This window comes from Colobus angolensis, unplaced genomic scaffold (genome assembly GCF_000951035.1).
Source record: "Colobus angolensis palliatus isolate OR3802 unplaced genomic scaffold, Cang.pa_1.0 Scaffold150, whole genome shotgun sequence".
NCBI classification, from domain to species: domain Eukaryota; kingdom Metazoa; phylum Chordata; class Mammalia; order Primates; family Cercopithecidae; genus Colobus; species Colobus angolensis.
The window spans coordinates 3,178,833-3,203,612 of NW_012114600.1; the positions used below are offsets into that span (position 1 = coordinate 3,178,833).

The 24,780-nt window shown below is 36.7% G+C and overlaps 1 protein-coding gene across 4 annotated transcripts in view; it reads right to left on the minus strand.

The window, feature by feature from the left end:
- TMEM117 (transmembrane protein 117) overlaps positions 1 to 24,780 on the minus strand; it is a 564,814-nt gene that overhangs the window by 102,134 nt on the left and 437,900 nt on the right. For all 4 annotated transcript variants that reach the window (XM_011936073.1, XM_011936074.1, XM_011936075.1 and 1 more), the window contains one exon: positions 3,352 to 3,511. In XM_011936073.1, the coding sequence (XP_011791463.1) occupies positions 3,352 to 3,511 (160 nt within the window). The remainder of the gene's footprint in view (positions 1 to 3,351; positions 3,512 to 24,780) is intronic.

The window sequence follows — 24,780 nt, forward strand, 5'->3', positions numbered from 1 at the left end:
GTCTCAAGAAGAAAAAAAAAAAATATATATATAAAATACCTTTCCATAGTATAAGTGGAATTTTCCTACCAGTAGAAAACCTAAGATCGATTGCTTTCAAAACATTTAAATAATTATGATAAGGACAGGTGTTTTAGTGACACTAATTTTACTTCTTTATTTTTCTTTCATCTGAAATATGTAAATATGGGGTGAATTAGAGCACAGTTTAGTTGGTTGTGAACTTGCTAGGATATTTGTCCTATATATTTTCAAATGTCTTGAGTGCATATGCTTTCTGGGGCTCTATTTCGTTAAATTAACTCTCTTACCACATGTACTAGTTTCTATAACTTCTACATGATGCTCACAAAGAGGGATACAGTTTGCAGAAGACTCAGGGCTGAGCTGTCACTTCTTTATCCTCATCAAGCAGTTATTACTCTGGGCCTAATCCTGCCATGTAAGGCACTTTGCTTGGGAAGCACCAGGGATATGAAGAGTTATAAGGAAAAAGTGACATGTTGATTTGCAGTTTAGGTAAAAAGTGCTACAGGAGTTCTGAAGAGGATGTGATCACATGGCTTTAATGAAGAGAGAGTTGAAATGGTCTCCAATGGTAGGATCTAAATGAGCAGAACAGAAAAGGCACAATTTGTAGAGGAACAAGAGACTTCTGACACTGGGGAGTAAGTGTTCTGTGGGCAAGTGCCCAGCAGCAAATACTTTGATCTGGGTGGAACTAGAGCATAGAAGACATGGGAGAAGACAGATTCAGGGCCAGATCATGGAAGGCACTCAGAGAGCTTCCAGAGGCTGGACTCCTCTTGGACAACGAGAAGTCATGGACAATATCTAGGGCTGAGAAGTATACAACATGATATTTCCAACTGGAAGGTTATAAAGAAGAGCTGCATAGGGCATACGGTAGAAAGGGACGTGGACGTGTGATGGCAGAAGGTCATAGGAGATTACTTTACAATAGTATAGAGGGGAGTCAAGACTGGAATGGTGGCAAGGAAATGAGAAAGAAGAATGATATTAAAGGCATAGAGAAAGATAAATCAGTAGGCCTGGCTAGCTGACTTAGTGTTATGGGAGAGAGAAAAGAAGAAGTTAAGAGACCTAAATTTGGGGGCTAATTTTTTACTCATCTTTATATTAGAAACCTATTAATTTGGAGTTTATAGCCCAACCTCTCTCCCCTTTTCTTTCAGATGAACTCATCGCCATAGCCTCCCATGCTGAGCCCGTGAGTTCCTGCAATTCCTTCCTAGGAAATCCAGAATCAGGCCTGACAGCTAGAGAAAGGGTGGTTGCGCTCTGAGGTGTTGGCAGTAGCCATTTTCTTCCATTTGAACGAGAAACCTGGAACGACTGCTTTACAATAAGAGACAAAAAAGAGAAGGCAGAAATAAAAAAGTTAAGAGACGCAAAATAAAGGCTAAGTCTGGATTCCCTGTTACACCCTGGTCTCTGCTTTCACATGTTCCTAGAGGCAACTACATCCCTCCTCTTGAATTGGGTAGGATATCCCTAAAATGCAGCAATACCTTCCTTCTTTGATTAAATTAGCTTGGCAGGGTTATTGCTACTTGCAGCCAAAATGGTCCAAACTTAAATATTCCTCAGCATAAACTCTTCATCGTCCGTCAGTTGGTGCTCTACTCTCTGAACACTTCAGCACGTTACTGACATTTTACATTGTTATGATATTTTTTCATCTAGAATATCTTTCCCTTCCCCTTTGCTGATTCTGCCTATGTAAATCCTGACTATCCTTTCTTTCTTCCATCTGTCTTTATTAAGCAGTTTTTGAATGAACCCATAATATCTGTAAATTACAGTGTTATATTTTCCCACTTGAAGTCCTTGATTTTAGTGAACTTATTGGAAGAATACTTAAAACTTACACAAATAGAGTAGAAGCATGAGGATGGTAATGGACAATCAAAGAATTTATGCTCTCAAATCTATGAATGTAAGCAAATTCAATTAGACAATAGTCTACTTGGCTACTAATACCATTGACTTTAAGATTGTTAAAGTCAGTGTTCAGAGAGGTATCAGTACGCCATTTGGCCAATGTGGACATTTTATATGAGGAATTATATTAGTTAGGAAATAGAAGAATAGCTTTTTATAAGTAATGCATGATACATTATTGCATAAGTGCTAAAAATTCAATTCTGTAGATATCCATGGAACGTCCTACAGTTTAGTGAGAGACAGATCTAGAACCTGCCAATGCTGTCTGACTCAAAGTCAGATTGGAAAGCTTTTTCCATTGCTATTTCACGAAATAAGACATTTATCAATTTTCAAATGCGACAAAAATATTCCGTTTTATCTCTTCAAATAATTTTTTAAAAAGATAGTGTATTTTAAAACATTAGCCATTAAAATAGTCATATACTCAAAGAACCATCTTGAACCCAACGCCCAAGATATATTATTTAACAAATTAAAAAAAAATCAATCAATAAACTGCTATTCTCTTTTGAGACAACACTGAATATCTCTCATAAAAGCTTCTTTTTGCCTTTAGAAATGAGAAAATAAATCTGCTATCCTGTGAAATTTCACATAAATTCAGAATACAATGGAGAATTCCTTCAGTAATCATAGTGTTTAGACTGGTGACTTACAATGCCTCAGGAGGGGAAAAAAAATTGCCTGATGAAAGCAATAAGAAAATGTCTAATAAATGGATGGATATTTAATGAGCAAGATAAAATGCCAAGAAATAGCAAGTGTCTCTTTCTGTCCCATTCAAAAGAATATTCCTAAAACCCCAAACGGTCACACCAGATTACATGAGTAACACTGGTTAGTGTGATGCTATTGTATGAAAAATCTGTTGCTAAGCAGGGCAAAAATATGGTTTACATGAAAATGGAATGATCTCTGGTGAATACTGAAAGAAAGTAACAATTTCCATAGCCAGAAAAAGAATTTTTACATCACTCCATTTCAACTGCTATAAAACCCCGAGTTGCTTTGACAATTCCTTTTCCCTGCTTTGCTGCTTTATATCATCTTCATGTCTGCAGCTTTCCATTTACTATATGACAGGGTTTTTGGTTTTTGTTTCTGAGTGTGTTTTTTCCCCCTAAAGCCTAGGCAGAAAATACCAACGTGCTATATGGTTTCTAGGGGCCCACCTTGCAATGTTCATAAAATACATTTTTGGTGCCCCTCTTAGCTTTCCTCCCAGTGCAACAGCTGAAAATATAAACAGAGAAGGCCCCATTAATAGTAACTGTAAATGTTATACTTATTTAGATTTATGGAGCCTGCTGCCATATCCTGTTTGTTATACTGGGAACAGAGCATGCAGCGGCTTCGGTGAGGGGAGGGAAACACACTTACCTGCATCACAATAAGGAGGTCAAAGACCAAGATAAAAGAAGCAAGGAATGCTCTGGAAACTTCATCACTGGGCAAAAATCCCCGATTCAGCTTGTCCCAGCTGATCCAGTCCGTTGTAATCACGAGTACAACTACAGACGTCAGAGTAAAAAGAACTGTCCTGTAAAGAACAAGACACTCATTAAAGAACATAAGGCATAAAATATAGATACTAGAGAGTGCATGTTATCTGTGTTGTATTAAATGTCTGCCCCTTGGTAAGTACCTACCCTAAGGTATACAAGCCAAAAGGAAGATAAAAAAGGTTGGCTGGGCATGGTGGTTCATGCCTGTAGTCCCAGCACTTTGGGAGCCCAAGGCGGGCGGATCACCTGAAGTCAGGAGTTCGAGACCAGCCTGGCCAACATGGTGAAGCCCTGTCTCTACTAAAAATACAAAAAAAATTAGCCAAATGGAGTGGTGTGCGCCTGTAGTCCCAGCTACTTGGGAGGCTGAGGCTGGAGAATCGCTTGAACCTGGGAGGTGGAGGTTGTAGTGAGCCCAGATTGCACCACTGTGCTCCAGTCTGGGTGACAGAGAGAGATTCCATCTCAAAAAAAAAAGAAGAATTAAATGCCTTCTTTGAAAAGCAATTAGGAAAAATTATAATAGCATCTCTTCCAAGATTTTCCCTAAAGAACATTAAGATAATAATTATGGAACAAATAATTAACAACAATTTTAAAAATGACTTTGGTTAGTGCAGTAAGTGTCCCAAGAAAACACTGTGTGTAGCTCTTAGTAAACCTGTACATTGTTTACCAAGCATAGTGGACATGCAATGTAAGAAGATAAGGCAGACGGTGAATGGGTGAGGAAATCTTTGGATTCCATTATCCTTCTACAAAAGGGAGGGATAGTTACACCAGACTCATCACCATCTCCAAGACTTGATAAGCTCCATACAGGGACCACCTCTAAAAGCCAATAATGTAGCTTGTTCTCATAGGACATATATCATCCATGGCTTGTGGTCCAGTGACCTCTCTCCATGTCAGAGCACCTACTCCCTGCTATAAGATACTAGGAGCCTGACATTTTCTCTTATCTATCTTTTTAGCCCCCATAAAATCTTGTATAAGTATATACAGATGGAGTTCAATGAGGCTTAGTTGAAAATAAAGCATTTTTAAAAATCAGAAAATTACTCAAATTAGTCTTTAATGCTGACTTTTAAAGTAGATCTGAAATGCGTGTGATGAAAATTTAATCTGCCAGAGAATTGTCCATAATGTAGTCAAGCCTGTGCTTTTCAGGGCTACATTGATGGCTAGATATTGTTTAGAATTATAAGAAGAAAAAACCAATTATTTGAAATTAACTTAATCAGATAAAAATGCAAGAAAGAAAAAGGAAATAAAGGAAAACAGAAGAAAAAACATAGAGGTGAAATAACATTGTAGAACACATACCCATTTTGGCAATTAACAAAACTGTTTTTGCCCTCTAATGTCTTATAATAATTGAAATTCATAAAAAATAATATGAATCTTCATAGAATTCTCTTCTCAATTGTACATAGTATAAACCCCTAAACCAAAAATTTGGTTTTCCTTTTCATAATTTCTTATTTGAAGCAAGTTATACTTTGATACAATGGATATAAAGAAATGTTTCTTATATTTTTTCTCCTCATGAATGGAAAGATATATTATTTTTTAAAATTTTAGAAAATAAACATTCCTATTAAAACTCATTATTTTATTAAAATTGCAAACTTTCAAAAGAATTTGACTCATGACCTCTAAAACAAAAAGTACAGACTGTCTCCTGCTATGGTATAGAGTAACTCTGACCACAGAAATTCAAAGGAATTAAATAAGTATGGGAGAAGTTCTAACTAATTATTATAACTCAATAGATAGAAATTGCAAGTATTATATAATAAGAATAGTGGGACTTGAGCAAAATTTTCTCCAGGTTAAGTCTATGTGTTTTTGATTTTCTTTTCTTGAGCTTGAGAAACCTCAAACAACTCTGAATGAAATCACCACAATTTCTCTTTTCAAGAAGGAATATAACAACCTCAATGAAGAATAAATATTGATTATTATTCAAAGTTTTTTGGGTAATAAGGATGTTTTCTCATCATTCTTGGTTTTTCAAGTGCATTTCCCACAAGGATGCTACAAATATATACACTTTACAGGATGCACTCATATGGCTGTATAGGTTGGTAAGTAGTTGGGGCCCCAATTTTCTCATGTCCCACTTTCTTTGCCTCCCAACCTCCTTCACAGAGCATCTCACCTCCCTGTTATCCAGCACTGCCTGGTTAACCTCTGGTGAAACAAGGGTACTCTAGTACCTCACTCTAGTTCTATGGCCAGTATGTAATCTGTTGTTCAGAGCCTGTAGTCCACAGGCTCTGTGATATTTTTAATATCATTACTGCATTTTCACCTGGAACTTCCCTTAGTAAAGACAGTTGATTAAGAAGAATTAATACTCTAATGTTACTTCATAGGTCTAAAAATGTAAACTGATACTGTAAAATTAAATATTTATTCAGAGGCACATTTTTAGGTGTGAAAGTCTAGGAGTTTGGAATAAGTGTCTGCTGAGCAATTGAAACCTCATCTATTACAATATTTATAAAGGAACTATTCTAGGAGTCAGCAAGATAGCAGACTAGGAGATCCTTACTCATATCCTCCCACAGAACAATAATTTGGCAGCTATTTATGGACAAAAGTGCCTTTTTCTAGCTTTAGGATTCAGATACGAAGTCCAAGACTGATCAGGGCTGTCTGAGACGGCAGGCCTGTACCCAGTCCCCAGGCTTATGGACAGTGGTCCTGGATTCAGACCCAGAAACAGCCTCATCCCCCTATGAACTTGGCTACAGCTCCATTTGGCCTTCATCCTGCCACCAGAATCGTCCACCAAGGAATGAGGGAGGAGTCATGCCCACATGCACTTTGTACAACAGACCTGCTGATCTCAGCCCCAGCTGTGGACCCTAAAGAGGCCCTGTAATTCAGCTCTAGCCATTCTCACCTGTAGTCTGAGAGCATTTCTGCCCACACAGGGACCTGCCAGGAGATACGCCCATTCATGTCCTGGTGGCAGTCCCACCAACTTTGGTCCCACTGTAGATGCTGAAAAAGCCCTTTAACTTTGTTCCAGCTTCTCTCAGCTGTGATCTGAGAGCAGTTTTGCCCACCAAGGGACTTTATAGAAAACATGCTCATCCATGCTCCCAGAAATGGGCCTCAGGCTGAATATAGATCCTGTGGTAGACCTGTGACCCAGCTCCAGCCCTGCTTGGCTGTAGTCAGGGGCAGTCTTTTCCAGTCAAGAACCTGGCAGGAGGTACATTTGTCTGTGACCCTGGAGAGTGATCTAAAAACACTGAACTCAGCTGTGGACCCTGAAGCACCCCCTGTAACTCAGTTCTAGCCCCTTTCAACCATAGTCCAGGACCAGTTCTGCCTGACCAAGGATCCACCTAGTGACCCAGTGGGAGCCCTCCTAAGAACCTGGAGAGAAAGACATCGAATAGCATACCTGGTAACAGGTCTACCATCTGTGGAGCCAACTGTAGAATCTAAAGCACACCCTTGCCCTAGTGTCAGTTCTACTGCCCAAAGTCCAATCCGTCTTGAGACCAGACAGGATTCATATACACTCGTGCTCCTTGTAAGAACCAGCAAAAGTCATGTGACCCAGTTAAAATTCCAGTTGACTGTGATCCCACAAGAAATCCTAACAGGCTGGGAACACTATAGGAGAAGATCCATATCCACCAAAGCCAATCTGTAAAGACTTGAACAGGTATTTGTTCCTTCAAATGCAGACACAAATGCAAAGCTACACAGATAATAAAGAATCAGATAAACAAGACACCACAAAAGGAAAGTAGTAAGTGCCAGTAACAACCCCAAAGAAATTGAGATCTATGAACTGTCTGACAGAGAATTCAAAACAATCATATTAAAGAAGATCAATGGGATGGAAAAGGAAACAGACAACTAAATGAAATCAGAAAAAGAATGCATGAACAAAATTAGAAGTTAATAAAAAACAGAAACCATTAAAAAAACCCGGAAATCCTGGATTGAAGAATACAATAACAGAACTGAAAAAATTCAAAAGAGAGTTATAATATCATATTTAATCACGCAGAAAAAAATATCAAACTTAAAGACAGGTCACATGAAATTAGCCAGTTACAGGAATGACAATGAAAAAAGAGTAAAGACAGTATACTAGGCCAAGTGGCTCATGCCTGTAATCCCAGCACTTTGGGAGGTCAAGGCAGGTGGATTGCTTGAGGTCAGGAGTTCGAGACCAGCTTGGGCAACACAGTGAAACCCTGTCTCTTAAAAAAGAAAAAAAGAAAAATCAGCCAGGCATAGTGGCCTGCACCTGTAGTCCCAGCTACTCGGGAGGCTGAGGCAGGAGAATCACTTGAACCCATGAGGCAAAGGTTGCAGTGAGCCAAGATCACACCACTGAACTCCAGTCTGGGTGACAGAGCAAGACTCTCTCTCAAAAAAATAAATAAAGACAATATATATAGAAAGAGAGAATACTAACCTATAGGTACCATCAAGATAATAAATACATGATTTATGAAAGTCACAGGAGAAGAGAGAAAGAAAGAAACAGAAGGCTTAAAGAAATAATGCCTGAAAACTTCCCAGAGGGATATAGACATCCAAATTCATGAAGCTCAAATAATCTAAAGAAGGACCCATTCAGAGAATATTTTTCTGAGACACATTACAGTAGTTCCCCTATATCTGTGGTTTCACTTTCAATGCTTTCACTTACCTACAGTCAGTCAACCACAGTTTGAAAATACTAGATGGAAAATTCCAGAAATAAACAATTCACAAGTTTTAAATTGCATTCTGTTCTGAGCAGAGTGATGAAATCTTACTCTATCATGCTCTTTCTTGTCCAGGATGTGGATTATCCCTTTTTCCAGCATATTGACACTGAGTATGCTACCAGTCATTTAGTCACTTAGTAGCCATCTGTTATCAGATTGACTGTTGTGGTACTGCAGTTTGTGTTCAAGTAATACTTATTTTACTTAATAATGGCTCCAAAGCACAAGAGTAGTGATCCTGGCAATTTGGATATACCAAAGAGAAGCCATCAAGTGAAAAGGGGAAAGCTCTTGACTTAATAAAGAAAGAAAAAAAATGGTATGCTGAGTTTCCCAAGATCCATGGTAAGAACAAGTCTTCTACCCATGAAATTAAGAAGAAAAAATGTAAATTCATACTAGTTTTGCTGTTGCACCTCCGACTGCAGAAGTTATGGTCACAATGTGTGATAAGCAAGATGGAAAAGGCATTAAATTTATTTGTAGAAGACATGAAGAGAAACAGGTTCCAACTGATGGCAATTGGATTCAGTACTATCCACAGTTTCAGGCATCCACTGGGGATCTTAGAATGTATTCCTGACAGATAGAGAGGGAATACTTTATGATCAAATTGACAAAAGTCTTAAACAAAGAGGGAAACTTTAAAGCACCAAGAGAAAAGAGACTCATCACAAAGAAGGATACCCTGATAAAACTATTGCTGAACATCTCAATAAAAAACCTTGAAAATCAAGAAAGAGTGGAATGATATATTCAAAGTGTTGAGGAAACGAAGAGTTAAAACAGAATACTATATCCAACAAGGCTGTCTTTCAGAAATGTAGGAGAGAGAAGGAGTTTTCCACAGAAGCTGAGGCTAAGGGAATTCACTGCCACTAGATCTGACTTTTAAAAGAATGCTAAAGGTAGAAACTAATGCTAAATTGAACTGAAAAGATGCTAATTGACAAAATAAAAATATCTGAATATATAAAATTCACTAGTAGAGTTAAAAATATAGTCAAGTTCAGAATATTGCAATAGTTGTATATAAACCACTTGTAACTTTAGAGTAAAGTGGGGTGGGGGAGGGGGGAGAGATAGCATTAGGAGATATACCTAATGTAAATGATGAGTTAATGGGTGCAGCACACCAACATGGCACAGGTATATATATGGAACAAACCTGCACGTTGTGCACATGTACCCTAGAACTTAAAGCATAAAAAAGTATTAAAATAACTATAGATACACTAATTTGTTAAAGATATACAGTCTAAAGAGATGCAGAGTGTGACATCAATAGCATAAAATGTTGACTGGTGAGTAAAAGTGTAGCATGTTTGTATGCAACTGAAGTCAAGTTCTTATCAACTTAAAATGGAATGTTACAAGATCATTTATGCAAGCCTCATTGTAACCACAAAGAAAAAACCTCTAGTAGATACACAAAAGACAGAAAGAAAGGAATTAAAATATAGGATTTTAGAAAATCATCAAAATACAAAGGAATACAGCAGGAGACAAGGAAAGGAACAGAAGAATAGCAAAACATTTTAAAAAGTGGAAGTCGTAAGTCTTTACCTATCAATAATTAGTTTAAATATAAATGGATTATATTCTTTCATCTTAAAATGCAGAGTGACTGAATAGATTCAAAAAGCAAAAACAAGAGTCCATTATATGCTTCCTATAAGATCATCGTCAGTTTAGTCTTAAGGACACTCATAAGCTGAAATGCAGGAATGGGAAAAGATATTCTAATCAAATAGTAACCAAAAGACAGCAGGGGTGGATATATTTAAATTAGACAGAATGGACTTTCAGTCAAAATCTGTTACAAGAAACAAAGAAGGTCATTATATAATAAAAAAGGTCAATATATAAGGAGAATGTAACAATTTTGAATATATATGTATCCAGTACCAGGGCATCTAAACATAAAAAAAGCAACTACTAACAGAACTGAAAACAAGAGACAGCAATACAATAATAATAGGGGACGTCAATTTCTATTTGCAACAATGAATAGATTACACAGATCAAAATCAACAACGAAACAATGGACTTGAATAACACCATATACCAAATGACTAACAAATATATTCAAAACATTCCATCTGAAGCAGCAAAATGAACCCTCTTCTCCAGCACACATGGAACATTCTTCAGGATAAGATCATATGTTAAACCATAAAACAGAGCTTAAAAATTTTTTAAAGATTGAAATCATCTCAAGTATCCTTTCTGACCACAATGGTATGAAGCTAGAATCAATAACAGGAAGATTTTGTAAAATTCACAAGCATATGAAAATTAAACAACATGCTACCTGAACAACCAATGGGTCAAAAGGGAAATCAAAAGTATCTTGATACAACAAAAAATAAAAACAGAACATACCCAAACTGATAAGATGCAGCAAATACAGTTCTAAGAGGGAAGTTTATAATAATAACTGCCTATAATAAGAATAAAGAAAGATTCCAAATAAAACACTAAATTTTATACCTCAAGGAACTAGGAAAAGAAGAACAAACTAATGCCAAAGTTAGTGGAAGATAGGATGTAACAAAGATCAGAGCAAAAATAAATCAAATAGAGACTAAAAAAACAATGAAATACCAACAAAGCCAAAACGTGGTTTTTTGAAAACATAAACAAAATTGATAAATTTTTAGGCATAACAACCAAGAAAAAAGAAGGGACTCAAATAAAAATATAAATAAAAGGGAAGACATTAGAACTGATACCACAGAAATACAAAGGGTCATAAGAGACTACTCTGGATAATAATATTCCAACAAATTGGATAACCTGTAATAAGGATAAATTCCTAGAAACATACAAGTTACCAAGACTGAATAATGAAGAAGCAGAAAACTGAACAGACCGATCATGAGTAAGTGATTGAATCGGTAATCAAAAACCTCTAAAGAAAAGTCCAAAACCTGATAGCTTCACAAGTGAATTATATCAGAGATTTAAAGAGGAATTATTATCAATCATTCTCAAATTCTTCTAAAAATTCAGAAGGAGAGGATACCTCCAAACTCATTTTAAGAAGCTAGCATTATTCTGATACTAAAGCCAGATACGGATACTATAAAAAAAAGAAAACTATAGGTCAATATTCCTAATGAATATAAATGCAAACATTTTTAAGAAAATGTTATCAAACCACATTAATAGCACTTTAAAGGAATACCATGATCAAATGACATTTATCCTTGGGAAGCAAGGATATGTTAGCTTACGCAAATCAAAAAATGTGATGCATCACATTAAGAGAATAAAGGATACAAATCATATGATCATCTCAAATGCAGAGAAAGCATTTGATAAAATTCAACATTATTCCATGATAAAAACTCTCAACTAATTAGGTATAGAAGAAATGTACCTCAACGGAACTAAGGCTATATAAAACAACCTCACAACCAACATCGTACTTAACAGTGAAAAGATGAAAGCTTTTACTGTAAGATCAGGAAGAAGAAAAGATGCCCACTCTCATCATTTCTATTTAACATGGTACTGAAAGTTTAGTCAGAACAATTAGACAAGAAAATGAAATAAAAGATATCCAATTCAGAAGGGAAAAAGTTAAACTGTTTCTGACTGCAGATAACATGATCTTACATACAGGAAACCCTAAAGACTCCACAAAAAAACAAAACAAAACAAAACTGTTAGAACTAATAAATAAATTGAGTAAAGTTGCAGGACAAAAAATCAACATACAAAAGTTAGCTGTGTTTCTACATACTAATAATAAATCATCTAAAAGAGAATCAAAACAATCTCATTTACAAAAGAATAACAAAGAATAAAATTCTTGGGAATAAATTTAACCAGAGGTAAAAGATCTGTACACTGAAAATTGTAAGATGTTAATGAAAGAAACTGAAGAAGAGACAAATAAATGGAATACTTCTATCTTCAGAGATGGGAATACTTAATACTGTTAAAATGTCCATATTACCTAAACAAATCTTCAGATTCAATGTAATCCCTATAAAAATTCCAATGTTATTCTTTCAAAGAAATCAGAAAAACTTTTTAAAAATTAATATAAAACTATAGAAGATGGTGAATAGCCAAATGAATCTTGGGAAAGTAGAGCAGGGCCAGGCATAGTAGCTCATGCCTATAATATCAGTGCTTTGGGAGACCAAGATAGGAGGATCTCTTGAGACTGGAAGTTCCAGACCACCCTGGTAACATAGTGAGATCTCGTTTTTATATTAAAAAATTAATAACTAGCTGGGTATGATGGTGCATGCTTATAGCCCCAGCAACTCCAGAAGCTGAGGTGGGAGGATTGTTTGAGTCCAGGAGTTTGAGTTTGCAGTGAGCTATGACTAAGCCATTGCACTGCAGCTCCAGTGACAGAGAGAGACATTTGTCCTTAAAAAATAAAAAAGAACAAAACTGGAGGCATCACACCTTCTGATTTCAAATTATGTTACAAAGCTATAGTAATCAAAACAGTATGCTACTGGCATAAAAAAAAGAGATACATAGACCAATAGAATTGAGAGCCAGAAATAAACCCATACATAGACAGTCAACTAATCTTTGACAAAAGCACTGAGAATACAAACAGAATGGCATTGTGATAAATGAATATCCATATGCAAAAGAGAGAAATCAGACTGCTACATCATACACAAATATTAACTCAAAATGGATTAAAGACTTAAATGTAAGGCCTGAAAACATAAAACTCTTACAAGAAAACAGGGGAAAAGCTCCTTGACATTCGTATTGGCAATGATTTTTTTTTGGATATGACACCAAAAGCAGAGGCAAAAAATAAAAAATAAGCAAATGGGATAACATCAAAGTAAGAAACTTATGCACTGCAAAAGAAACAATCTGACAAGGGGTTAATATTAAAAATATATAAGGAACTCATACAAGTTAATAGCAAAAAATGAAATAACCTGGTTAGAAAATGGGCAAGGGATGTCAATAAACATTCTTCCAAAGAAAACATACAAATGCCCAACAGGTGTATGAAAAGGTGCTTTATCTCACTAATCATCTGGGAAATGCAAATTAAAATTACAGTGACATATCACTGTTAGAATGGCTATTATCAAAAAGACAAGGGGTAACAAGTGTTGGTGATGGTGTTAAGAAAAGGGATCCCTAGGCTGGGTGCAGTGGCTGTAATCACAGCACTTTGGGAGGCTGAGGCAGGTGGATCATGAAGGAGTTCGAGACCATCCTGGTCATAGTGAAACCCTGTCTCCACTAAAAGTACAAAAAATTAGCTGGGCATGGTGATGGGCACCTGCAATCCCAGCTACTCAGGAGGCTGAGGCAGGAAAATCACTTCAACCCAAGAGGCAGAGGTTGCAGTGAGCTGAGATTGTGCCGCTGCACTCCAGCCTAGGCAACAGAGCGAGACTCCATCTCAAAAAAAAAAAAAAAAAGAAAGAAAAAGAAAAGAAAAGAAAAACAGATCCCTTTTACATTGTTAATGGGAATGGGAATGTAAATTGATTCAGCAAGTATTCAAACAGTAAGGAGGTTCTTCAAAAAATAAAAAAATAGAACTACTATACAATCCAGCAATTCCACTTCTGAATATATATCTAAAGGCAGTTAGGTCAATATCTTGATTAGATATCTGCACTCTCTTGTTCATATCATCATTATTCACAATAGACAAGATGTAGAACAACCTAAGTACCTGTTAATGGATGAATGAAGAAAGAAAATGTTACACACACATACACAGACACACACACAGACACACACACACACACAATGGTATAGCATTCAGCCTTAAAACAGACGAAATCCTTCCATTTGCAACAACATGGATGTACCTGAAGAACATTATGCTAAATGAAATAAGCCAGATATAGAAAGACCCATACTGTATGGTATCACTTATATGTGATATCTGAAAAAGTAGAACTCATAGAAGCAAAGACTACAAGAACAGTTATCAAGGATTAAGAGTGGGGAAAACTGGGAGATGTTTGAAGTGTACAAACTTTCAGTTACAAAACGAATAGGTTCTGAGGATCTAATGTCCAGCATGGGTGACTATAATTAATAATACTGAAGTTTTATTTGAAATTCACTAGCAAGGTATGTATTGAGTGTCTTCACCACATGCGTACATACATATACACACAATGGCACACTATGTATGATGAATATGTTCATTAATTTGATTGTGTTGATATATGCATAGGTATATCAAATCATGTTCTGTACTTTAAACATATGCAATTTTGTTAATTATACCTCAATAAAGCTGAAAAAGGGAGCAATTCTTATTCATGCTAATAATCTCATTGTGAATAAAGTAATTAAAATTAGTAATTAAAACTTTTTTTATAATTTGATAAGTACTTTGGTAATTAGAATTTATCATAACATTTTGTGTGAGAGATTCCTAAGGCCAAATCAGCACCAATTCACCTCTTGGATGTTTTCATTATTTGATATATTTATACAAAATAAAATATTCTTTCTAAGAGCTCTTGATAAGTGGTTTTCCGGCTTTATAATGTACTTCCATTTTGACAAAGGGTATTGCTACAGATCTCAGGAAACAGTTACTGGTAACATCTTATTACTCCAAAGGGAAATTAAAGGAGCTATTCTGTCTGATATTTAATATTTAATTCTCCAAAAGGAATAAAAATGGAAATCATTAAATATGAATGCATACAGCTCAGAGAAAAAGACCTAAAAATAAAATCTCAAGAGAATGGAAAAAAGAAAAGAGGGAGCAAAATACTTTAATTGGTCATATCACCTCCAAAATTATGCTCAGTGCCTTATGTAGATATAACTGCAGATGCAAATGTATTGCATGCCATTTGTTTCTCTGAGCCACTTCTTGTAAAATTGATAGACTTTACCATGCTACAATAATTTAGCCAAAACCATTAGTTTGAAAGAGCCAGAGCTCAGTTAGTTGGGTTATATAAAGAGTCACTTTTCTGTAAAACTGTCATGAAGGAAATAGTAATAATACCAATTACTGTTTCAGACATATGGCACTTAAGCCAAGCACTGGTACAAGGTCTTTATACAAATTAACCGCAAATTAACTTATGTAATGCTTACTACTACCCCAATACCATCCCACCCAATTTAAAAGTACTGAAACTGAATCACAGAAAGTTTCAATAACTAAACCGAACTTATAACACATACTTTATAAATTGTATAACATATAAGATAGAAATGATGTAAGATGGTTCAAGTCCAGGCTGACTCATGACAGTTTTTGTCATAAGCACTGCACTGCAATGCCTCTCATAGGAAGCCCTTGAATATTACCCTCCTGTTATTATGTTTGTAGCTAGGATTTCATTCCTTTTCATTTTTCATTATAAGTATACTATTGTAAAATCATCATCCAGAAGTACTTAACATTGAAAAGTAAAGCTGACAGAGACTGTCAAGGACTGGCAGGGAACAGTTAAAAAAAAATTTCATGGCAGTGAAAATGGAACTTCATGGATGTTGGCCATCAATGCACCATTCTTGGGTTTTTATTTAACCAATATGGTGGAAAAGGTGTTTAATCTGGACCATACTTCTTGGGGGGTTTCAATTTCTCTTTTCAAGTAGTATCCAATTAAACAATTATCTGGATTATTTTCCTTTCAGGCTGCAGCCACTGCCAACATGACACACTGGCTCATCAATTCTACCCCCTCTGGTTTCTGGCCACTAGTCAAATGGAAAGAACTCATACATAATTACCAGCTTGAGTGGTTGGAATCTTCATTATCATGATTCCATATTTCCAGTTAGTCTATTTCCTTTTCCTCAATTGTTGCTAATACCTCTTACGTTAACAGAAATTAGCATGTGAAACTAAGAAGGGTTAACAGAGCTTTTATAACCCAACGGTTCCTAACCTCTGGGGTGGGCTCCTGAGAATCACAGAGTTGTTGCTAAAGAAGTGTGAATGCATATGTGCACTAAGATGTCGGTAAAGTGAACAAATAAACTGCTTCCATAGAGGTTAGGCCACCTGCTTGTGTCAGAGGCTGCCAGTTACAGAACTGATGAGCAGTTATATCTACTGACACTAAGGATTTGCTTTGTAGTAGAGTTCAAGTTTTATAATAGACCACTTTTTCTGTTCAGCTAAAAATCTGCAGAAATTCTCAAAAATATAATATCATCTTGATACCATTTGTTGGAAACATCCATTTTAGAGCCTACTCAATTGTTTACTCTATATGGGATTAGAGACATAGTAGCACATGTAAATAAATCCAGATAATCTCCCAAAACAAGGTTTAATTCATAGTCTTAACTGCTCCTTTATTCTAACTCCTGGGTTTTCTAAAATACGGAACTTTTACTTTAGGTATCTAAATTTATGGATATTGTTTTCTTTCATTCATTACCACTTAAGATAGACTTCTTGAGTAGTCAGCCTGAAAGCAGTCATTAAATCAAAAGAGAGAAGAAGCGGCATTAGGTTATATTAAATGAGTAACCCACAAAGGGCTACTCATTTATGGTGGTTAACTATCATGCAATTTAATTTTCATTACACTGGTAGCAAAAATGTGCAGAATTACCTAATATAAGCTGATTGGCAAAATCTGATGATTTTTTTCTATCTAAAATAGAAACTTCATGTGATTCGACATAATAAATATGTTTTATGTGTTTTAATACATTAACTATTATTCATGTTCTAAATGTTTATAATCTTTGATTCCAGTCATGAATATCATATTCCTTATGTTCATGCTGCACAGTTACTATGAAATCTTAAGGGAAATAAAAATAACTTTTATTTCTTTTTACAATACTAATGTTAAAATGTTGGAATGCAACGAAAAAAAGCCAAATAATGCATCTGTTTCTTACAGAAAAATAAAAGTCTGTGAATCTTATTAAAATGGAAAGGTTTAAAGTTAACACTACAATAAAAGAATGCATGAAGTGGGATAGCAAACTTAATTTTACAATTAAATTATGATATAGTCTCACATATGAAAATGCAAAATACATGAAACAAAATGTGGCATTACAATGGAATTTAAAACCATTAAATGTCCTAATTTCTAATCATGTTGTTTATGAGAAAAAAATAAAACAGGCAAAAAGCAGAAGAATGCTTTCCTTCATTTTTCACTGCAAAACCAAGAATCAGTTCAAACATTCAGTTGCCTGTGAACACAAAGTACCAGCACATTGAAGTCACAGATGGCCCTGAAAGAATGCCAACACTTTTCATTTTGCTTGTTTTAATGATCAATATTGCCACTGCAACTCTGTAAGAAAAGCAATCACCACTCATGTACTCAAGCCAGTTTATCCTGAAATATGTGGGTTTACAGAACCCTGAGGCCCAGCCAATGAGGTCAACGTTGCTGTTTAGGAAGTGGGGAAGGAAGTGATTTGGTTCCCTTCTGGTTTCCCACTCTTGAGATGAGGAAACGTCAAGGGAGCACAAAGGTAATGTTTGCCAAGTGGCCTAGTGAAACAGTACAGCTTTTCCATATGGCTTTCAGTAAGTAAATGTGGCTGCTGGTTTTTGGCCAACCTGAACACATTTGTTAAGACAGCATCCTTGAGAATGGAGATGAAGTTATGAACTTATCTTGTTTGTGGCTCCATTGAGATCTGGAGTCTGTAAAGGAAATTACTAGACTCTAATGTTGTCCATTAAAATACACTTTTACGTGTTACTTATCTTTGTATATCTCTATTACTTCAACAAGAAAAGAACTCTGAGCACAGCAGCACCTCAAAAGTGTAAACAAAATAAAAAGAAAGAAACAACTTGGTAACACTTGTTCTTGACAGGCCATAAAAGAGGTGGCTGAAAAAGATACCTCTGGGTTGCAGCATTTGATCATTCAGGTTGTAATGTATGTGAACAGTGTCCCAGCATCCTAATCTATGTAATAACAATGTCCCCTGGAGTTCTGCAGTGCCCAGCCACTGCAACTATGTTGGACCCTGCACATTGGCAATCTCTATATAAAAAGTGATGACTGAAATAATTGTATTTATTGTAGTGGCTTGAATTCCTCTACCTATATCTGAAGGATGTTAGTTTACTGAGAGGCACTTAAAAGTAGCTTATTGGTATAGAACATAGTTAATCTTGGTTAGGAAGAACCATTTTAATTTCTCTGCATTTCACAGTTTTGGGGTGTAGAATAAAAAATAGGAAAAAAAATACCTAGTAGACTGCAAAGCCATTAGGAGATGGCCTATGCCATTTATTATTGATTACCAATGACTGGTATATTGCTGCTGCGTAACAACTAGTTGAATGAATAAATTCATCTATTTGACCTGAGATGGAAAATGTTTATCCTTTATCATCCACCAAGCTCAGATGCTACTGCAAATAGTGGTACATTCCTCTTTACAAAGCAAAGAGAGCTGTGCACTGCAAAACTAGGTTAGATGGACCTAATGGGCATGTTAATCCTATGTGTCTCTTAGTTAACTCACCAGCCCAATTTTTCTTACTACTGAATTACCTTGTACATGCTAAATAATTCACCAGTTCAACAGAGGGAAATTGTATTAGTCTGTTTTCAAACTGCTACTAAAGACATACCAGGGACTGGACAGAAAAAGAGATTTAATTGGATTTAGAGTTCCACATGGCTGGGGAGGCTTCAGAATCATGGTGAGAGGTGAAATGTAGTTTTTGTTTGTTTGTTTGTTTGTTTTTTGAGACGGAGTCTCACCCTGTCACCAGGCTGGAGTGCAGTGGCATGATTTAGGCTCACTGAAACCTCACTTCTCGAGTTCAAGCAATTCTTCTGTCTCAGCCTCCTGAGTAGCTGGGACTACAGGCACACACCACCATGCCCAGCTAATTTTTGTATTTTTAGTAGAGATGGGGTTTCACCATGTTGGCCAGGATGGTTTCCATCTCTTGACCTCATGATCTGCCTGCCTTGGCCTCCCAAAGGGCTGGGATTACAGGTGTGAGCCACCACGCCCAGCCAAAAGGCACTTATTACATGGCAGCAGCAAGAGAAAAATGATAAAGACACAAAAGTGGGAACTCTGATAAACACATCAGATCTCGTGAGATGTATTCACCCTATCATGACAGTAGCACAGGAAAGAACAGCCTCTGTGATTCAATTACCTCCCCCTGGGTCTCTCCCACAACATGTGGGAATTCTGGGAGCTATAATTCAAATTGAGATTTGAGTGGGGACACAGCCAAACCATATCATTCTGCCACTGGCTCCTGCCAATCTCATGTCCTCACATTTCAAAACCAATCATGCCTTCCCAACAGTCTCCCAAAGTCTTAACTCTTGAACCCAAAAGTCCACAGTGTAAAGTCTCATCTGAAACAAGGCCAGTCCCTTCCATCTATGAGCCTGTAAAATCAAAAGCAAGCTAGTAACTTCCTAGATACAATGCAGGTACAGGTATTGGTTAAATACAGCTGTTCCAAATGGGAGAAATTGGCCAAAACAGAGGGGTTGCAGAGCCCATGCAAGTCCAAAATTCAGTGGGGCAGTCAAATTTTAAAACTTCAAAATGATCTCCTTTGACTCCAAGTCTCACATTCAGGTCACGCTGATGCAAGAGGTAGGTTCCCACGGTCTTGGGCAGCTCCAGCCCTGTGGCTTTGGAGTGGACAGACTCTCTTTTGGATGCTTTCATGGGCTGGCATTCAGTGTTTGTGGCTTTTCCAGGAGCAGGGTGCAAGCTGTCGGTGGGTCTACAATTCTGGGGTCTGGAGGACTGTGGCCCTCTTCTCACAGCTCCACAAGGCAGTGCCCCAATAGGGCCTCTGTATGGGGGCTCCGACACCACATTTCCCTTCTGCACTGCCCTAGTAGAGGTTCTCCAAGAGGGCCTCGCCCATGCAGCAAACTTTTGCCTGGGAATCCAGGCATTTCCATACATCTTCTCAAATCTAGGCAGAAGTTCCCAAAACTCAATTCTTGACTTCTGTGTACCCACAGGCTCAACACCATGTGGAAGCTGCCAAGATCTGGGGCTTCCACCCTCTGAAGCTACAGCCTGAGCTGGACATTGGCCCCTTTCAGCCATGGCTGGAGTGGCTGGGACACAGGGCACCGAGTCCCTAGGCTGCAAACAACATGGGGACCCTAGGCCCAGCCAACGAAACCACTTTCCTCCTGGGCTTCCGGACCTGTGATGGGGGTGCTGCTGTGAACGTCTCTGACATGGCCTGGAGATATTTTACACACAGTCTTGGGGATTCACATTAGGCTCCATGCTACTTATGCAAATTTCTGCAGCTGGCTTGAATTTCTCCCCAGAAAATGGGTGTTTCTCTTCTATCACATAGTCAGGCTGCAAATATTCCAAACTTTTATGCTCTGCTTCCCTTATAAAACTGAATGCCAAGTCACCTCTTGAATGCTTTGCTGCTTAGAAATGTCTTCTGCAGACACCCTAAATAATCTTTCTCAAGTTTAAAGTTCCATAGATCTCTAGGGCAGGGGTAAAATGCCGCCAGTCTCTTTGCTAAAACATAACAAGAGTCACCTTTACTCCAGTTCCCAACAAGTTATTCACCTCCACCTGGACCTTACTGTCCATATCACTATCAGCATTTTGGGCAAAGCCATTCAATAAGTCTCTAAGAAGTTCCAAACTTTCCCATATTTTCCTGTCTTCTTCTTCTGAGTCCTCTAAACTGTTCCAACCTCTGCCTGTTACTCAGTTCCAAAGTCACTTCCACATTTTTGAGTATCTTTTCAGCAACGTCCCACTCTACTGGTACCAATTTACTGTATGGTGGCAACAAGAAAAAAATGAGAAAGCAGCAAAATCAGAAACCCCTGATAAACCCATCAGTTCTTGTGAGACTTATTCACTGTTACGAGAATAGCAAGGGAAAGATCGATCCCCATGATTCAATTACCTCCCCTTGGATCCCTCCTACAACATGTGGGAATTCCAGGAGCTACAATTCAAGTTGACATGTGGGTGGGGACACAGCCAAATCATATCAGAAATACACAAAATATTCTCTATTAATCATTACCCCAGGCATAAAATATTACTGCAAGATTGGTAACAAAAGTCATAATAAAGATATGGCAATAGATTAATGCTCATTAATATAGACAATGCCAGGAAGAACTATATCCATTATTATTCATTTAGTGAAAATAAAATGATACCTACAATACTCCAAACATTGTCTCGACTTTTAAAAATGCAAAGTAGAATTTTCTTAACTAACTGTATCAAGTTGCATCTTTTACCTGTTGTTAAAAGTACTTTAAAAAAGAAAAGAAAAAGTAGGATGATGTCAAATGGCAGTGAACAAGACAAAAGCATGTTTTATTTGATTTCTAAATAGGATGAATTTATATACTGGATTAAAAATAAGGTTCTGATAAAATTTTGTGACTTTGATGAAGACAAAGTATTTACATAAATCAAGGCTAAGAACAACACAGTATGTTTGAGTTGCATCTCAAACATCTCTTGAAGAGGATATATCATCATGAGACTTTCCACCAAGAAACATATTTTGATAACTCCCCATAAGTACCCCAAAAAGAGATAATGTTTTCCATGATAAGGGCCACATGACACAATGGCTAGGAAGGCAGATATTATAAACATAAAATAATTTTCTGTTGTGAAAGAAAACTATAAAATAAACAGAAGTAACACCAAAAAAAATCCCTGAAATTATACACATATATTTAAAGGATGTAATGTCTTGTCACAATGAAAGATCAAAAAATTAATATTAGGATTCATATAGGACACATTTCACTCTTAAATTCTAAGGCGAAAGATTTTTTTAAAGCATCTAATGCTTTATTACTGTAGAAATATACTTAGTTTCTCTTGGCAACTTGTGAATATGCTGACTTATTTAAGACTAATTCAGGAAAAACTGCGAGAACAACCATACTTCACTCAAAAATAAGGAAAATGCATGATAGCACTTGTGATTGGGGGACCCACTTATCAGCCTGATTGAGTTAAGAATTGATTGTTGGCATTTTAAAGGCAAATCATCAACCTTGTTTGGTAAACCCAGTGGAGAATTTTAAAGCTATATAAAAAGTATAATTTCATCAAAATTTAGAACTTCTCTTAACAGAAAATGTTACTTCAGGTAATGTAAAAGATTGGAAAATAGGATTGCTTTTTGAATGTGAAAGTTATATTGTCATGTAGGCAAGGGCACAGAGAATTCAGGAAACATTTTTTGAGCAACTACCATGATAAAGCTAAAATATAGAGACATGGGAATGACCTCTGCCCTTAAGTAACTTGCTGTCAAATGAAGGATGCCAATATATACACAACTAATCATACCTCAGGAAAAAAAAATGATGTTATACAAGTTTCTAAGAATATCTGATTGATTTTTATCCATGTATGAAGGGTGGCTGAGAGTTCTGATTAAATTAGACCTAAAAGATGAATAAATTTCCACAGTAGAAAGGATACTGCAGGCAGGAAGATAAATTTGAAAGGAAAATTGAAATTGTAGTGGGTGGGCAGTAAAACATCGGAGAAGAATGGCAGATATTTCCACAGTTTCTAGACTATGTGAATAAAAGAACTGTGAAACCATTAACTGAACTGGGAAACTGGAAAGAAAATAGAAATAAAATATGAATTTGGTTTTGCACTGATGGTTACATTTAAGAACTGGCAGGACATCTATATAGGGATTAACAACAGTCAGCTGGAGATAGGAATCTAGACCAAGAAAAGATCAGGGCCTGAATTTTGAATCTTTCAAATAAAAGTTAAAGTCATAATGATGAATGAATTTTTCAGGTAAAAAAAATAAAAATAAAAAGTGTATATAGGGGAAAACAAACATAGAATATTGAATATTACTGCTTTTTATGGTGTATTCAGAGACAGATTGAGACTAATAAGGTGTAGCCAGAGATAGCTTAAGAAATCCAGAGAAAACCAGTAAAAAGCTAGCAAAGGAGAGAATTTCAGGGACAAACTAGTGGCCAAAAACTCCAAAAACCACATAGAGGTTTTACATGATAAAGACTAAAGCTGGACCACTGTTGAAGACATTTCCTTCTTCAACACAAGACTGTTCTGAAAATTGTAGGCTGGGCACGGTGGCTCACGCCTGTAATCCCAGCACTCTGGGAGGCCCGGGTGGGTGGATCACCCGAGCTCAGGAGTTCAAGACCAGCCTGGGCAACACAGTGAAACCCTGTCTCTACTAAAATACAAAAAACTAGGCGGGCATGGTGGCATGCGCCTGTAATCTCAGCTTCTCAGGAGTCTGAGGCAGGAGAATCGCTTGAATCTGGGATGCGGAGGTTGCAGTGAGCCGAGATTATGCCACTGTATTACAGCCTGCGCAACAGAGCAAGACTCCATCTCCAAAAAAAAAAAAAAAAAAATTGCAAACTTGGATGTAAATACAGTTTCAGATATTTTCCTTGTAAATTCAGATATGGGCTTAATTTGTGCTCTGCTCCCAGGTTCTCTCTTGGTAAGGGGAAAGAGAAAAAAAATTATTTGGATAATTTATTTTAAAAAATTTGGCTGCAACTGGCCAAGTAATTTACAACTTTATTACAGTTTACCCAAATATCAGAAGCAAAGGTATTTAGTACTTTAATTTTCCATTATGTTCATGAATGGAGAAGGGCATTCAAAACTCATCCAGGCATATTAAAAAGCTACCTAATATCAAGTCATTCTACTTTGTAGAAACATATTTCTCAGTCATAGCTTTCGATTTTGACTTTATCATTTCCTTATTAAGAGAAAGTAGTTGGCATTAATATTTTGAGGAACAATTATATATGGGCACAAAATTATAAGATACAAATATATCTACTCTTGAGCACTTTATAACATAATTAGGGAAATGGGCTATAATTTAATTAGGTAGAGAAGACGATCATGTACTTCTAACTGTAATGAGGAATAAAGGAAAGTCTCAAGAAGGCACTAAAATTATCCATTGCCTTGAAGAAAGAGCAAATAAAATCAAGAGAAAGGATCATGTTATATCTAGGGATAAAATTAGCAGGAATTAACACCACTGTGTTGTGAGGAAGTGGATACATCTGTCTAGACAAGAAAAAGGATAGGGGATATGGATTGGGTTAGATCCATGCTTATTCAAGCAAAATAGGGTTAGATATTTAAGGGCAAAGCCATATTTCTGATGGACTTAAAATTCTTAAATTCTTGAAATTGTTCAATGAAGACTTTTTTTTTTATTACACTTTAAGTTCTAGGGTACATATGCGCAACGTGCAGGTTTGTTACATATATATACATGTGCCATGTCCGTGTGCTGCACCTATTAACTCATCATTTACATTAGGTATATCTCCTTATGCTATCCCTTCCCCCCTCCCCCCTTCCCATAATAGGACCCAGTGTGTGATGCTCCCCCATTCCTGTGTCCAAGTGATCTCATTGTTCAATTCCCACCTATGAGTCAGAACATGTGGTATTTGGTTTTCCATTCTTGCAATAGTTTGCTGAGAATGATGGTTTCAGGCTGCATCCATGTCCCTACAAAGGACACGAACTCATCCTTTTTTATGGCTGCATAGTATTCCATGGTGTAT